This window comes from Hakea prostrata, chromosome 8, assembly GCF_041222555.1.
Source record: "Hakea prostrata isolate BN-2017 chromosome 8, UWA_Hpros_2, whole genome shotgun sequence".
Classification (NCBI taxonomy): domain Eukaryota; kingdom Viridiplantae; phylum Streptophyta; class Magnoliopsida; order Proteales; family Proteaceae; genus Hakea; species Hakea prostrata.
This window is the reverse complement of record NC_142607.1, coordinates 2906378-2923595: the sequence shown is the minus strand read 5'-3', so window position 1 is coordinate 2923595 and position 17218 is coordinate 2906378. Positions and strand designations below refer to the sequence as shown.

Genomic DNA, 17218 nt, shown 5'->3' with positions numbered 1-17218 from the left:
TTTTTTGGTTGCCAATCCCGGTTTCCAAGGCTTTGTCCTGACTAATCCGGTGTTTGACCTGAGTCACACACCTGGCTGTGGTAGGTGAGTCTTCTAGCGGGAATTTTTTGCATCCACAAAGTTTCAATACCGGAACCTTGCTTAAGTGGACCAAGCTGCTTACCACTTGGACCAACACCCTTTTAACCAGCCCATTTGTTGACTTGGCTTCCGTTATCACTGATGTAGGCAAATAATTCTTCTATTATCTTATTGTTATTTTTCCTTTTATAACATGGAGCAGCTTTTGGACGGAAAAAAAAAACATGGAACAGCTTACCATCCTGATTTTATGGTTTAGGTTGGAATGTAAAACTAAAGTTATACGAATCCTAAAGCTAGGCTTGTATAACAAAGAGGAATTATTGGAATTTGACAATCTCATGTCCTATACACATTCCTTTTTTGTTTTCATGCCAAGTCTAGGATCAAATCCTGCCTTCACACGGGAGGGTGGGTTGGGACAATTCCGACTTCGGTAACTGCATTAGGTTAAAGTCCAGTTGAATTTGATGGTTAAGGTTTCTTGAGCTTTTGATTTAAGTTATTTGGTAAGATAAGAAGAGATGAAGAGCAGAAAGAAAAAGCTAAGACAGGCCAAGGGCATCCAGAATCAACCTGTCGAGAGACACCATGTTGGATGTGCCACCGGAGTAACCTATTCAAGATTTTCATTGAACAATGTTGAAAGGACAGATGATACTAATCTGTCATTTCGTTCAACTGCAAGCCTTCCAAGGAAGAATTTTGTTCACTCTATTGGAAAAACACAACCACTTTTCATGAACAAATTTGGAAATTTTCCACTGAGAAAAATTCAGAGGAAATTCATTCTGCTTGGGACCATGATGTCCGCCCTCTTCATAATTTCATTAGAAGTTTGCTTTGCCATTGAAATAACCTCCCCCTGTTCCAAAGAGTTGGCAATAATGTTTTAACTCCCATATGCAATATGATTAAAATCAAAACAAGAATCTTTTACTTCAGAGTTGCAACTGATAGTTATTTTGAGAATAACTCAGACTCAAAAAATTAATGGCAGATGTAGCAGAAGAAGAAATTAACATTTTTCATCAGATAATCAACAAATATATCTGGAAGCTCACACAAAAGCACCATAATATAGGAGTGAAGCATTGCCTTTCTCACACATCACACTCAAAGAACATAGATACATTCTATGTAGTACAAAATAAATTTATTTATACTCATCAAGTGAAAATGTGAAAGACATGGGAGAACTCATCTATGACCACTTGGATCCCTACGATGAAATAGGGCCTGATGGACCATATCTGGATCCCTCGGTTCATTTCTCCCCTTCACCCCCATTCCTTGCCCAAGGGCCAATCACACCTTTCACCCCCTAGCCCACTCAACCCTGTCTCAACCCCGTTCCGCCTTCCACCCTTGTCCATCTCTCCCTCCCCCCCAGCCATGGCCCATCTCAATCCTCCCTCCACCTCCAGCCATCCTTTGTCCCCTCCCCTTGAGAGTTGTAAGCGTAGTTTTCAGTCTACCAAAGGTCATCACGACCTTGACCAAGATTTCGTTGTGAAGCTCCATTCTTCTTTAAAGAAGAAGAAAAATAAAAAACACTAGCCTCTCTCTTTGTTTTGTCCCAACTTGTCGCTTTGTTTTTTCTTTGCTTAGTGCCGTTTGGCTTTGTTGGGTTTAGCCCTTGGTTTTTGTATCTCTTCCCCCCCCCCCCTTTTGGTTAATGCATTTTTTCCTTCATCCAAATTAAAAAAAAAAAAAAAGCATTTATGAGGTAGTGTTACTAAACAAGTGATTACATCCGAACAGTCACAAAGAAAAAAGAGGAAATAAATTACATCTACATAAGTTGTGGACATTTGCAGGACAGTAGAGACAGCAGATGAGGGCTGAGAGACGGCAATTTGAAAAAACTTACCCTAGGGTTTCTGAAGTGACTGTTGAGGCAAGAGACTTTGGTGGTCCTCCGCCTCTCTCTCTGTGCTTCGCAAGAGCTCTATGCCTTGGTCTCTTAGGGTTTTTGAAGACTTGCATTGAAATCCTGCAGCGTTGGGGGATTCTAGAGGCTGAGCGATGCTGGCGGTCCTCCGCCTCCTTCCCTCTCTTTGATTCTCCTCTTCTCCTCTCTACAGTTTCCTTATCATCCTCTTCTTTCTCTCCTCTCTCTCTCTCTCTACTTCTACTCCTCTCGAACTCATATTCTCTCTATTTCTCTACCATCGTTCTCATCTCCTCCTCCACCCTCTCCACCAAGTCCTTTTAGAAAGAAAAAAAAGAGAGGCAGTTTTAGGGTTCTATATTAGATCATCGAGGGTTTTTGTCTTTGAACGTCTCTCGGAGTCGGGGGGAAAGCCATGGGCCACCATTGCTATTCTCTCCGATTCTGTTTCAATCCCAGATTTAGACTCATCTCCTTCCTCTATCTCTCCTCTCTCCCTCTCCCCATTTTGCTCTAGTTTCAACTTCTTTGTTGAGGGTTCTACTCCTCGAAAGCCTCTCTAGCGTCGGGGGAAGCTGTGAGGGCCATCATTGTTGTTCTCTTTGAATCAGGTTCAATCTTAGATCCAAATTCATCTTTCTCCGTTGTTTCTCCTCTCTCGCCCTCTCCCCTTTCTGTTTTAGGGTTTAGCTTTAGTTCATTGTGGGTTCCAACTAGAGGCAGACCAATGTTGGGGCTAGAGGAGGCCATCCTCCCCCCCCCCCCCCCAAATTTTTTGAAAATGTTGATTAGTTCCTTTAATTTTTCCCCTTTTTCTCTCCCCACATATGAAATATCACTATTCCCCCCCCCCCCCCCCCAATATTGAGAATAGCTTTTAAAAGGTAAAATAATGGGTATAAATGTCATTCCCAATTAGAAACTAACTCAGTAACTCCTCAATCCCTATTTATTCTCTTCTCTTTTTATAAACATCGGTTAATAAAAATTTGGAAAAAATCTTCTCCACAATTAGGCTTTTTTTTCTTTTCTCTTTCTCATTTTATTTGTGATTCTTTTCATTTGATTTCATAGTCTCTCTTTCTTGATTTTTTTTCTGCTATTTTTGTTATTTAATTTTATATTGTGCATGAAATATCTATAGTTAGTAAGATATAACTAACTACCATTGGTTTGCATCTCCTACCAAAAAAAAAAAAAATTGGTCTACATTGAGCTTTTTACGGTTGAAATCATGTGCCTTTTTTTTGCTTGCATTGTCGCTTTAATTTACCCATATTTTGTCATGGATAAAATATCATTATCAATAATTTACCTTTTCTTTTAATGTGTGTGGGCCCCATAGAATATATGCGGCCTACATCTAAATATGATAAAATAATTCAGAAGTGGGACCCTAGTGGGACCTACATGGGCCCACACAATGTGTGGTGAGAAAATATTAGTGCTCCCTCAAGGGGGCAGCGATTTGGACTCTCTTTCTCCTCCCCCCCCCCCCATTGTTGAATTCTGGTACCAGCCTTTGGTGGGCTCTCTAGCTTCGGGGGAAAGCCATAAGGGTCATTGTTGTTGAAATCTCCGAATTAGTTTAGAACTCTAATCTGTTCTCATCATTCTTCATCTCAATTTTGTGATGCTACCAACCCGTCCAACCCTAGTGTCTGTGGAGCTTTTGATGCTTGTCCAACACATTGTTGCAACGAAGATTTTTCGTATCTCCCATCAATCGGGAGACTGCGTTGGTCTAGTTGGGTCTGCTGCTCTTTTGGTCCATTTTTTGTGGTTGTGTTTTGCACTTGTTTTATTGAGTCTGTCTTTGGCTTTGTACTTTTTCCTTCCCCTTTCCTCCTCTTTGGTTAATGAATTTATTTATTCATCCAAAAAAAAAAAAAAAATTAAGTGACTACATCTAATTTTATGCACTCGACAACAACCACATCCATAATTTCTTTCTAGTCTCCACACTCTCTTTATGAAAATTACTTGCAGTTAGGGGCAGATTCATCTCATGTAAAACCCCAAATCAAAATGTAACTGAACCTCAATCTACTAAGTCTGAAGCAAACAACCAGGATACAGAGGGAGCAACAAGTTGAACCACAATAGATTTAACCTGATTCCTATCGTGAACTACTACCTTAATTTTATTATTCAGTTGACAGCTACCAAACTCCTTAAATAGGAATCCTACTAAGCCTACTTAAGGAGTACCACTCTACTCTAGCTACAAACTATAAAAGGAAAAGAAATATAAGTATGTCACAATAGGCAGACTCCCAATCGTGATCTTCAACTCCTTAAATAGGAATCCTACTAAGCCTACTTAAGAATTAACTCAACATGCTTCACCCTTCTACCTCCCGTATCTCTCTTGTGAAAAGTGTTTTCTTTTCCCTCTAGGATGAGTTCTTAATTTTCTCCTTGCTGGAATGTGTTTGGCGCAAATTTCTTCTTCCTATCTGGCAAGATCTTGTTTGTATCAAGAGCTGTTGAGAAACTATCACAGAGACAGGGGTCCCTCTAGGTGTGCAAAGTAGACCTCCGTAAAGCCTATGACTCAATCAGATGGGAAAGAGCTCTGTAAGTTTTTGAAGCCATGAACTTTCCTAGAAAGATGATTGATTGGATCCGAGTGTGCACTCCCTCTGCTAATTTTTCCATCTGCATCAATAGGGTGCCCCATGGTTACTTTACCAGTTCTCGAGGCTTGAGGCAAGGATTTTTTTTTTCCATACCTCTTTGTGTTAGTTATGTACGTTCAAAATGGTAATTTGGACTCGTGATTTATTAAAAATCCTAGTGATTAAATTTAAATACTTATTCCGACAGCAAAGGAAATATTTCAGTTCTTTTTCATCGAAGGACCATTCATGTATTATAATTTCATTCAAATAGGGGTGCAGGAAGGCTCTATGGAAAGATGGTAAACTTTTTATTCTAAGGATAAATAGGCATTCAATAAATTAAAAAATTCATTGAATGAATATCCATTTATTATATTTTCATTCAAATAGTGGGGCAGGAAGGCCCTATGTATCATAGATTTTTTATTTGTTTTAAGAATTCAAAATCAAGTTCCAGTTAACCTAAAGTCCCCAAATGGGTGGCAACTCTTCAAACTACAGCTGCAACATGGCAAGTGCAACTAATTCAAAGCACAAAAATATGTTGGACAAAATAAGCAACATTCTGAGAAAACATGTAGAATCATTTAGAATGAATAAGTTATACCATACCTCATCTACATTCAATATTTTTTTGTTCTTCATAATCCACCGGCCATTGCACATGACAGAATCAATATTTTCACTTCGCATGCAATAAACGAGGCTGGAAATGCTGAAGATGAAAACAGAATTAGATATGGTTAACATACATATGAATCATATACACTTATCTTATTAGAAAATAAATATCACTCAACAGGAAACAAACAAGAGTAAAAAACTGTAAGATCACTGAACTAAAGCTTACTGTAACAAACTGTAAATCTGTAACAAACTGTAAAGCTTCTGCTCAAAAAATTAGAAACACGCAAATGATCTTGGTAGTTGCTGATAAATCTATATTATGCCGCCCAACCCCACCACCCAAAAGTAAAATCTATATGCACCTTGATAATTTCATATGGCCATCATATATGATGATCATGAATCATCATAGAAGAAATATATTACTTGTAAGAAACAGTTACTTCTTCCAATAATGCAGAGCTATACTTTAGGGTGAAGCCGAGCATTCTTTGATCTTTTTTCTTGGGATGAATGAAATAATCATTAATCAAAAGCCCCAAACAGGGCAGAGAGAATGTACAAGAGGGGGGGGGGGGCAACCACAATCTACTGCTCGGTAAGAAGCAAGAACCTAAGCCCCAGAAGACAACAATAATTCCGCTGGGGTATCAGCAACTGGGGGATGGGGAAGAGACTGAAGTCTAGAAAATACATCAAAAAAGATAGCTCTCCAAATCAAGTCAAAGGATCTAGATTTGGAGGTCCACCTTCTCAAATTCACTACCATCATAGATGAGAGATCAATGCCTTGAACACCAACTTACCTGCCATGTCACAGATGGTAGTACCTGCACAAGAACCAGACCCAGTCCCGAGAGAATCCAAAGGAGCGTCCACAGCGTGTCCAAATGGAGGTAATGGCTTTCATCCACAGGGGGTGAGAGAAGGGACAGAGAAAGAAGAGGGGGTCCTCCAACAATGGGAACAGTTGGGGCTAACATTAAGGTGCCGGTTTAACAGGAAAGACTGGGTGGGAAGGCAGAAGATAAAGGCTCTCTAGGTGGTGAAGGCATGACGGGGGATGTGGCCTCTAAACCAATCCAATGGGGGTCCAAGTGACAGTAGGGGTGGGAAACTGGATAAGATTCCAGCAGTCTTTGATCTTATTCAACTTTCCACACCCATTTTGAGTTATCTACTTATAACTTCTTTATGTTCATCCATTAGTTGCCAGGTAAAATATCACAGTATCTCACGTTATGGGCAATAATCATTTTGCACTAGCATGATTGCCATCTTTTTTTGGCAAGCAAAATTTCATTCAGCAGTGCAGGAATAGTGGAGTCAGACTTGCAAAGATCCAAAAACCACAGATCAGATTGTGGCCATTTTGTCCTTCCTGTAGATGAAACTGCCTTCCAGGCCAGAAAGCGAGCTACAGAACTACACTCTCTGGGGATATAAGAGAAGCTACATGACTCAACTATATTTTTCAGTGTAACAGGTCTGAGTTTGAGCTGAGATCATGCTGATCAGAACCTGGCATGATTGCCATTTTCCAGGCTGCATAGTGTTTTCTCAATGTTATCACAAGTTGGTGAGAATATATTTTTTCTTTCATGATCCCTTAGTTTCTTTCTAAATGCAAATTAATCTTCTATATGTTTCACGAAATAACCTAAATGAAAGGAAAAGGTTGTTTTAGCCTCTATGGGTGGATAAACCATATACTAGTGCAGCAGTGCCTCTTTTTCCATCTCTCCTCCTCACATGAAATGACCTTTCTGCTGTGCAATGTAAGATCCATTTCACTGCGCCTTGTTGGTCTGCTCTTCAATGTACTTGCTCAAAGAACCCTCTCCCATGATGAAATCACAATTCCATGAATTTCTTGCTTAATGTAAATAGTCTTCCATACTCCCAAGTAATATTTGACTGAAAACCTTCATCTTCTTCTTAAATTGATTTTCCTTCTATAACTTAATTTTCTCAATAAAAAGATGTATTCTGACAAGATAGTCAGACCAGTGAAATCACTATGAAAGTGACCAGCTCAGAAACTATGCCAGGCCATGGGATTTGGAATGCTGTCAAGAATGTGGATTGAAGTAGTTGGAAGCGACATCAAGAAAAGCAATAAGAAAGGGACATAACCCTCAATAGATAAGAGGCCCAGATCATTACAATAAGAGTGTGGAAAAGGTTTATTGCTCATTCAGGAATGGGCCCTAAGACATACAAGAAGACTGCTCTACAACACGCTTTTTTGACTATTTTGGTACTTGAAATAGTGGAAGGCACCCAAGAAGTACTAGATTATAAACTGCATACATAAGTAGTTGCTAAATGCCTACTGCATGAAATAATCTTGGTTGTGATGTATAAAGAAAATTTAAAAGGGTTGGGCATGGATGAGATCAACATTCATGTCCCCAGATACAATAGAATGTCCAAGAGGACATAGAGCTACTACGGGCAGAGATAGTGCCCTAATAATCCTAGTGTAGCAAGACTGAGGATACTGGACAAGCTTAGGCTTCAGATGTTTTACTATATATCCTTATATCCTGCAACAAAGTAAATCAGTACAATCATAAACTGTAATCTGATTCACAGATTAGTGTACCCAGTTAATAAACGAGGTATAAGTTAATGAATAAGGGGTCCTCAATTGCCAAGGATATAGTAGAACTCTAGAAATAGTCACAACACGGATCTTCAATCAAAATCATCATGACATTGGCTATTCAATCGCAATAGGATAATACAAAAACACAAAAAAATATATAAATAAGAATGCCAAACTGATGGGATTTTACAAAGCATGAAATTGACTTCTTCAACAAGTGAGCTTTACCAATCATGTACAGGAACCATGGACCAAGATAGAGGATTGACAACAACCAAGTCAGCCTGCCAAGAAAAATGAAATACAAATTAATTTTGTCAGAATGGGGTAATTTTAGGAAAGCAGAACAGTCTCCATGCTACTTCATCCATTCAAAGTATATACCTTCTTGCCAACCTCAAGTGATCCTATTTCATCATCCCATAGCACTGATTTCGCACCATTTATTGTTGCCATTTTAAGAACCATATCAGCAGGAAGGGCAGTGGGATTAGTTGTTCCGTTCTTAAAAACTTCCCGTCCTTTGTTAATTAATGACGCTAGATACATCTCGTCAACTGCAAACAGAAGATTCCATTCAAAAAATATCCACTTCAAGAATATTCAAAGAAATGCAAGGTAGCAAAAACATGAATGCCCAGAAACAAAAGAGAGGAAAAATGAAAATGCAAGAATAGCACCTGGGGGGAAAATCCAATCACATCATTAGTTCCATAAAAGAAAATCACACCTAGCACATCTATTTCTGAAACCCTTGGACATTCCAAAATGTGGTTGGGATAGCCCCCAAGTCCCAGCAAGACATAGATTTCTTTCATTTTGCAATCACTCACACTCTTCATGAGTACAGGTCCTTATCCATGATAAAAATATCAGGATGTAACCTAGGTTGGACCCCCCCCCCCCCAAAATTGGGCCCAAAAAACCAGACCCAAGAAGTCTCTTAAAGTTGGCCAAATGCCTCAGGGGTATTTTGGTCATTTCCCCCTGCCCTTCTAGGGGTGAAATGGGTCTAATTTTACTCCACTCGATTCCAGGGTCAGGGATCTAATTTTTATTTTTATTTTGGTTAGTCAATTTTGAGTTATTTGAGAGTTTCAGTTTGAATGGAAGTTGGTTGGTTGTGATAGGATTCCTTATCCAAAGGGAATTTTATCTTTTAGAGTTGTTTCCTATCTGGGAGATGGTTACTTACTTATTTGAGTCCTTAATTACTAAGTCCTTTACAGTATTAAAGTCGTTGGATCCCTATCAGTTAAGGAATCCTAAATTGAATCAGTTTGGGTTTTGACGGCTATAAATAGCCTTGAGTCAATGCAATCAGTTAGCTTAATTTGATGAATAAAATTTGATTGAAGAATTAACTCTGAGAGTCATGGTATCCCTAGCGGTGACCTGCGGCTGGGGTTGTGTTATTGAGTCTTTAATTCCAGTTATTCTTCTTCTACTTCAAGCATTCACACTACAGTTCCAGCAAGCTTTGTGAGTTTACAAGTACAGCTCCTCCACCTTTTGTGCTTACTTAGAAAGCTTCCCCTACCCCATCGCAAACCTTCCCGGCGCCTTCTTCTTTAGTTTCAGCCAGCTTCTACCCCTCCCCCATCCACCAAAGCCCTCCCCTTCCCCCTCTTCTTCCCTGTGATACAGCACACCCCTCCCCCTGTTATACCTTGATTCACAGCCCCTTTAGACCTCTTTCAACCTCCCCAGGAATCAGGATTGCCCCAAGCTGTAAAATCTATTCCTATAGTTACTTACCCAATCCGCCCTATTTACCCCAACTGGAAAATTCTGCAACTCATCTTCTACATTGAGATTTTTTGCAGAATTTTATAAAACCCTAAACTGATCAATTTCAGATCTGAACCCCTTAGTGCAGCAGTGTTTTGAGCCTTAGGATAACCCATAACCACCTGTTTCTGCTTTCCCCTTTAGCCGGAAGTTCCTGGGCTAACCCTACGTCTAGAGAAATTACCAAATTACCGCTAACCCAGGTTACATTATAAAATTCCTGGGATCACCTATACTGATCTAACAAATGGATATACTCAGAAAAGGTATCACTAGTTTTTTTCCCCTGCAGAAAAGGGTTGTCCCCTATTAAGCCTTGATTTTTATGTCTTACTCCTATCGTTTTGGGGTTAGGAAAACAGGGAATGAACTGACAAAAAGGTTGTACCATTGACAATAATAACATCTGATATATACACAGCAACATAATCTAATGAGACCAAGCTACATTGGTGAGATTCAGTATGGCATGTACAATTGAGGTCACCAAACAAAAAAAATATTAAAAAATCTACAAAACTGTACATGGAGAAGGTTCAAGATGCACAAACCAATGCTCATCCTATTATTTGAAGGAGCCCCATCTGTACCCAAGGAGACACAGATGCCAGTATCAAGCATCTCCTTTATAGGGGCAAATCCAAGCATTCTCATTGCTGCAGCAGGGCAATGAGACACTTTCACCCCAGCCACTGAAAGGAGATCAATCTGTCACCCAAAAGAATAAAATAAAATAAAAAAAAGGGCACATCTCATAGTTAATAGATAAAAGCAACATGACAGTGACACGGGAAATTCTGTCCAAATTTGGAGATACATGTTATTCTTTCTATCATTAGGGGCACAATAGCAAAACCCATCTAAATACCATATCAGCTATCTATTACCTACCCATGCTCAGACTTCATTAATAATATGATGACTTGTATCAAAGACCATCACTGTGCTTTTTCTGCAGTTAGAATAATAAGACAAGCCTTTCCAAAGATTTAGTAGGTCTGTCAATAAATCAAACTTTGATGCAGACCCAATCCAAAATCGGTCAGATAAAGGCTTAAATTGAAGGGCAAGACTTGAACAATGGATCAGGACTGGATGACTTGGCTGTTTTGACCCAGAATCAGATCCAATTCTATGCACACTGAATCCTACCTAGTTAAGTTAGGCCAGGTCCAGTAAGTCTGATCAAATCCCAGCAGATTTCAGGACAAGTCAAAAAGAATGTACTGACCAATACAAGTTTCAGAGAAATGAGCAATAAAATTAGAAACAAAATGGAGAAGAGTAGAGGCAATTATACTTAAGATATGAGACAGCAATAAAGCAAACACAAGCTGCAGGAATGGTCTGAAATAGCTTCAATTCATTAGTTGTCACTTGTCAAGTAGCAAATAATACATATTTGGAGAACCTGCTAGCATAGTTCTCAAGGCGACGACACCTACGCGTCAACCCTTCTTTGGGTCAAGGCATCCTGTTATCGCCTTGTCGCCTTGGTTTTCATTACCCTCTATCTCCTCGCCCCGCCTTGTCGCCTTGACAAATATGCCCACTAGACCCCACTCTTTAATAGTAAATAAATGTCCATAAAAGAATATATCCCCCAGCAGTATTCTTAAGCGAAAACAAATGACTGCTTGAATAAGTCTCTCAGGATAGCTCCTTCAACATTCAGGATTTAAGGATCTATAATAACAGTGAAAAAATGTTAAAAACAAAATATTCAGACAATAAGTGGTCATCAAAGTTACAAAAAAAAGAAGGGGGAACTAGATATATTGACCCTGTGACCTGGCTGATTTTGCATGGTTATTTTGTTACCATTATTTGCAGATCGCATCTAGTTGAGATGAGCCTGGTTGTTGTATATAGTGACCACTATAATCTAACAAAATAAATAATTAAATGACACAATTCCACTAATCACATCTAAATTTAATTTCAATAAAATGGAAATGGAAGTACTTGTCTAATTGTCTTCACATCTATATAGTTCCAAGTTCTGACCACACAATATAATTGTCTTCACATCTATATAGTTCCAAGTTCTGACCACACAATAGCAACATTAAATTTGTGTTCTGTAGTTCATAAAATATATATTAAGTGTATTGTGGTATCAACCATATCAGGCCACATATCAATCAATATCAACAATGTATCAACCATATTAAGTCTATATGGTAAATATGATTTCTTTTAAGGTATCATTTAAATTTGATTCCAACAATGTTGCTCTATTGCAAACCTAGAGCTCGCAGATCTGAGTATAAAGAACAGCCACTCCGCAAGGGGAGAAAGGCTACATATATCTGCCCCTTCCAAGACCCCGCAGTGGCAGGAGCCTTATGCACTAGGCACACCCTTTTCATCAGTACTGTATCATATCAAGGCCTTCAATCCCGAGATGGTTCAATAAGGTACAATACTTTAAACAATGGATACAACAATGGCCATTCACACTATAATCGTTTGTTTATTTTTCTCATCCTAATACATGTTTCTTTGATTCTTTTTTTAACAATTTATATTATGTTCATAAATTAAATACATCTAAAGTGCCATTTGTGTGTGTGGGAGGGGGGAGAGGGGAGATTCAAAACTTGAGAACGCCTCTCCTGCAAAACAGGGTGTAAGACTGTCCATTTGCCTCTTCCAGACTCGGCAGTAGCAGGGGCCTTGTGGCACTCTGGGATGCTCTATCTTTTTTGAAGTTCAACAACTCTACAAGAGAGAAACTTCAAATATTTGAAACAGCCCATGTATTGCTTTCTTGTATATTGCTTCATAGAAAGTAGTTTTGTTATTGCACTGATGCTTAAGCCATCATATTGTCACATCCAATAGTTTTTAGATGTTCCACATTTCCATATAATATTTCTATGGCATAATGCTACAAAGTATTTCCATTTCAACAAAGTTCTAGTAATACCTAACATCTAGAAACTTGATAAATCACTTTATTTTTTTCATTTAAAAGAAGAAACCGAACAAAATTCAGCATTGGAGGGTACCTCAGCATCATTGACCCAAACAGAGTGAGCAGCCAGCAAGTTTCTTTGTAAGAACTCTATTTTATCCAAGTATGTGACAGTTCCATGACCAACTTCTCGTGTATTCATCACAAATTCATTCTCGTAAGGTATCTCTGCAATATGCTATAAAACAAATTCATTCTCGTAAGGTATCTCTGCAATATGCTATAAAACAGAGTGTGCTTGCAATGCATTAACTTATTGAATTAGAACAAGACATTCAGGTTTATCTTGTGTAAAGTGGACCAAATTGGAATACAGAAAACTGCAGAGGTATACAGTACATCAAATCACTTCAATTGTTCTGTTTCATATTCTTACACATTCCATATATTTGCACAGCAACTCAAGGTGCAATTGTGCATCTTCAGAGTCATCAATGTCAGCTTGATCTAGGAGAGTCCAGAGAAGCTAAATTTGATTTTGGATTTTTGGTCAAGGCCTTTGGTCCATAACTATAAAGTCATTTGCCATTAACCTTCTTCTTGTTCCAATTTGATATTTCTTTCCCAGACAAATTCTTGGAACAGGGGTAGCATTAGCAATTCTCTTCAAAAGCAGTTATCAGGTAAGGCTAAATAGCCCAGTACAAAATGTGCCACTCAGGCATGATCTCTTAGAACTGTCAGGTTATCCTGTCTGGTTCCTGATGAACATAACATATTTCACCAAAATCAAGGATTATGATTCTATCAAACCTTATTTTGAATCTTTCCACCACATGGATACTTTTTTGGCATGTACTGGTATTTTTGCAGGTTGACCGTCAGAAGGATTTGCAAAACTCTGACAGATCATTTGTCAAATTCAGCGTTCTGTCTCAGCCATATGTTGGATCATAAATGTGGGAATTTTTCTTAATTCTTCAGCAGGTATAGTTGCTCTTGACTTCACTTTCCGGGCTTCTCGTAATATTTTTAAATTTGTATACTGACACGAGACGTCAGGGCAATCTGAGATTTTGACCACAACTACATAATGATTTTAGTGAACACGTCCACTAAATTTGGGCCCAAAGTGAACTACCACAGGGCAGTTATTCAGATTTCAGGGTGCAGTGAAGGGAATCCCACATAAGCACATAGTAACCCCATCACATCAACAAGTTATCACCTATTTTACAATATAATTTTTAAGAAGCTGCCCAACACCATATTGCAAATGGGTTTTGAGCTCAAACAACCATTTCCTGTAAAACTAACCAAGCAGTTGGGTAGTGACAGATATTTAGGAGCATTAAGAGAAAAAAGGGATCATACCTAGTGCACAAGGCTCCAATGACCAGTCTTGCCTCTATAAGACTGGAAGACTCAACCAAAGAGGTTACCAGGACTTGAACCCGTGACCAAGCATCCAGCAAGTGAGCTTTAACGCTATAGAATGACAGGAATAGATGGCAATCTATATCTACTACAAAGATAAGAAATGTGTCTCATGCTAAAGGTGTTTCAAAGCCCAGATACCTTCTTTCCAGGACTTTTCACAACAATGCAATTAACTTTCTCAGTTTCTTCATTGGTAAGAGAGGTGTTTAATTTGGTTATTTTTAATGACCTAAGTTATGTGGCACTTAAAATCATGAACTGCCCCCATCTCACATTTCATGTAAGCCTTTGAGAAGGCAACCAGTCCAATTTTTGGTGCAAAAGTTTTATCCTTGGCCATGTAAGAGTAACAATGATAAAGATTTTGGTGCATCTGACTGGTGAACAAATTCTTTTGGGTGAATGTGGACAGATGAACTGGAATATTGCAAAGAATACTTCAAAGTGACTAGTGAGAATAAGTGTGCAATCATTGACTTGTAAAAAGTGGCCCCTCAAATTAAAAGACAATTTTAGGTAAAGAAGAATGATAACAGAGTTGTGTTAAACAAAAAGAGTACAATTAAGTTACAAATTAGATACCTAGAAAGTTGAAAGGGCAACTAACTATATCCAATCTTAGTTGGGGTTGATTACTGATATACTGTTTCACCATTCTAATCTATGCAAGCCTGAATTAAAGAAGAAAAAGGAATAGGGCATCAGAAAGCAAGATATTCAAAAGAGGGGGGGGGGTAGAGAAAGAAAAGATCATGGTCTGTAAGTTAAGCATATGCTACAAAGCCAACCCCAATGCCAACATGCCTCTCAAGCATTTAGCAAAACAAAATATCAATCAAAACAAATAAATTTTATGTTTAGGCAACAAGGGAAGGAAAAAAAACCTATGTTATATACCATGTGAATTCCTGTTTTCAGATCATTTGCTGCATGCTTTGTTTCAAGTAGTAAGCGTTCAGTTGCATTCATGATTTGCCTTATTCCAAACCAAATTCTGATGCGTCCATCTGAAGTATTATGATACTTCTTGTAGAGCTCCTTCTGAGACTGTGCCCTTACGTGCATTCACATAAGTCACGAAAAGGGTAATCAGAAACAAAAAGAGTTTAAAATATAACGAGAGAAAGAGTTTTTTTTTTTTTTTTTTTTTGGGGGGGGTTGGAGGGTAGGGTAATGTGAGATCCCAAAGGTATAGAGATTTATCAACCAAAACAGGTAGAAATAAACATTAGAATAATCTGTACAGACCCCATAAGGCCTTAAAAGAAAACACAGTCCCAATTTGCTATGAAACAAAGTTTTGCAATTGAAAATTTGATAATGAGGGGATGGCTCCAGTTAGAAATAAGTAGCCCGTGGCGTTTCACAAAACCACAGCATATCGCTTTCAGATCTGCTCACCCTGCAAACAAATTAGAATAAAACAGCATATAAAATAAAAGATCTCATATGAGAACATGATCATAATGTAATCAGCATCATGCATGCTGGGCAACAACTGATATCGTTACCAGCATTAACAGATCTCAGAAGCCAGAACAGAACAAATCCATCATCCATAGTGCGGATCCTTCTTGTAAATTTTTGTCAAAAATTATGTCAGAGAAACGACTATGCTTGATGATGAGATAATTATTCCGTAGCAGTAAGCTCGAGAAACCGACCCAAAATAAAGCTATTAGAAGCATGGCATAAAGCCATAAACCCCCCCCCCCCCTTCTCTCCTCTATTTATTTATTTATTTATTAATATTTTCCTTTATTGTGGGGAAGGTGGTGGGGAACAAATCAACAATGTCCTGTATCTACATAACAACGGTAACTGAATGTGATATTAACCTGAATAAAATGATCGGTAGTGTGAGCAGCCCAGTGAGCAGGTAAGCCCTCACCAGAATCCATTATCGATTGTGTTAAACATGCGCGTAAGCCCAATAAATCCACTGCTCTAGCCATTCCAGATACATGCTGCCCTCCTGCTTCAGCAAAACAAGTTACCTGATTCGAAGGATTAGAGCAGATTCAATGTTAGACAAAAGTCATAATAGTAATACTGATACCATGCTAAGTTGGTGCCAAGTTAGGTTTGACCTATTTCTAATCAAATACAATAATCAGATTTTTTTCACTAAGATCAAACATATGATGAATCAGGAACTATATGTGGATTCTCTAGAAGATTATGACGAAGCAAAAACAATGGAGTAATAAGAATGAGTAAAATGAAAATTGGCATTAACATCTCTTACACCAGAACGTATGAGTTCGATTCCACATAGCAAAGTCGATATGTAAGAATCCTCTTCCGTCATGTTCGACTCATACGGCCATATCCGCTTGTGTAACCATGTCACCAAATCAACATCGTCTGCTATCCCCCTGGCCAGCTGTTGAGATGTATGAACGTGAGAATTGATAAATCCTGTTCACGGGAAATACTTCATATCAGTATCACTCATTCAGTCCGAAGACTTCAACCAACAAATGCTTCAAACACTTGGCTTCAGCATGAAAAATCTAGTTGTTTAAAAATGTTTTTTGGGATGTTATTGCGCTGATCGTGAGGGAGGGAAATGAATCGAACTCGAAAACGAACAGTGTGAGACCTGGGAGTAAGATTTGACCATTGAGATCGATAATCTGGTCAACATGAGCAGAGAAATCACGAAGAACATCGAAAGATTGACCGATGGCTTTGATCCTGTCTGCTTCAACGACGAGTCCGCCGTCTCTGAACACTCGATTTTCGGGGTCCATAGTAACGATCACAGCATTATGAAGTAATGTAACCAAACCGTCCGAGCGAATCTTTCCTTCCATCGCTTGCTGTCAGTTCCAATGCACGATATCGGAATTCAGGATTCAGGAATAATGTCCAATTGGTAATGTATACTCCACAGTCCACACAACACACATACAAACAAGGGTTATGTACTTAGGTATACTCAGCAAACATATTATAAAAAGAATATATAATAATAATAAAACTACAAAAAGACAACATCAGCTTTTGTTTAGGACAAAAAAAAATAATTGTACAAGGGATTACAATCTATAATATTTTTAGGGTAAAAAAAATATATCTATAGTATTTCCGTCCATTTGCATCATCCTAAATTAGGGTGATGGTTCACAAAAAAAATAAAATAATTAGAGTGATGGAAGATAAATATTTCGTATCTAAAATGTTTAATTTTTTATTGTAGTTGTTATAGCATTTATTGTAAATGG

General features: G+C 38.4%; 1 protein-coding gene across 2 annotated transcripts; it reads right to left on the bottom strand.

Annotated features, from left to right (window-relative positions):
- Window positions 1-502: 502 nt before the first annotated feature.
- Window positions 503-16886, bottom strand: LOC149006269 (uncharacterized). 2 transcript variants are annotated; one of them, XM_089165586.1, is made up of 10 exons: window positions 16594-16886; window positions 16237-16409; window positions 15827-15985; window positions 14886-15035; window positions 12643-12786; window positions 10180-10336; window positions 8222-8394; window positions 8066-8121; window positions 5212-5314; window positions 504-946 (listed from the first exon to the last, which is right to left on the bottom strand). In XM_089165586.1, the coding sequence occupies exons 1-10, from the start codon at window positions 16805-16807 to the stop codon at window positions 857-859; spliced, it is 1419 nt and encodes a 472-aa protein (XP_089021712.1). In that variant the 5' UTR covers window positions 16808-16886; the 3' UTR covers window positions 504-856. The 2 variants fall into 2 exon arrangements, with proteins under 2 accessions (XP_089021713.1, XP_089021712.1); XM_089165587.1 differs by lacking the exon at window positions 14886-15035 and having other exon boundaries at window positions 503-946.
- Between the last annotated feature and the right edge of the window lie 332 nt (window positions 16887-17218).

Coding starts and splice junctions, on each gene's coding strand:
- LOC149006269 (XM_089165586.1), bottom strand. CDS start 16,807: ATGGAAGGAAAGATTCGCTCGGACGGTTTGGTTACATTACTTCATAAT. Junction 8,395..10,179: donor AAATAATAGGATGAGCATTG/GTTTGTGCATCT, acceptor TTCTGTTTGCAG/TTGACGAGATGTATCTAGCG. Junction 947..5,211: donor AAATATTGAATGTAGATGAG/GTATGGTATAAC, acceptor TCTTTGGAACAG/GGGGAGGTTATTTCAATGGC.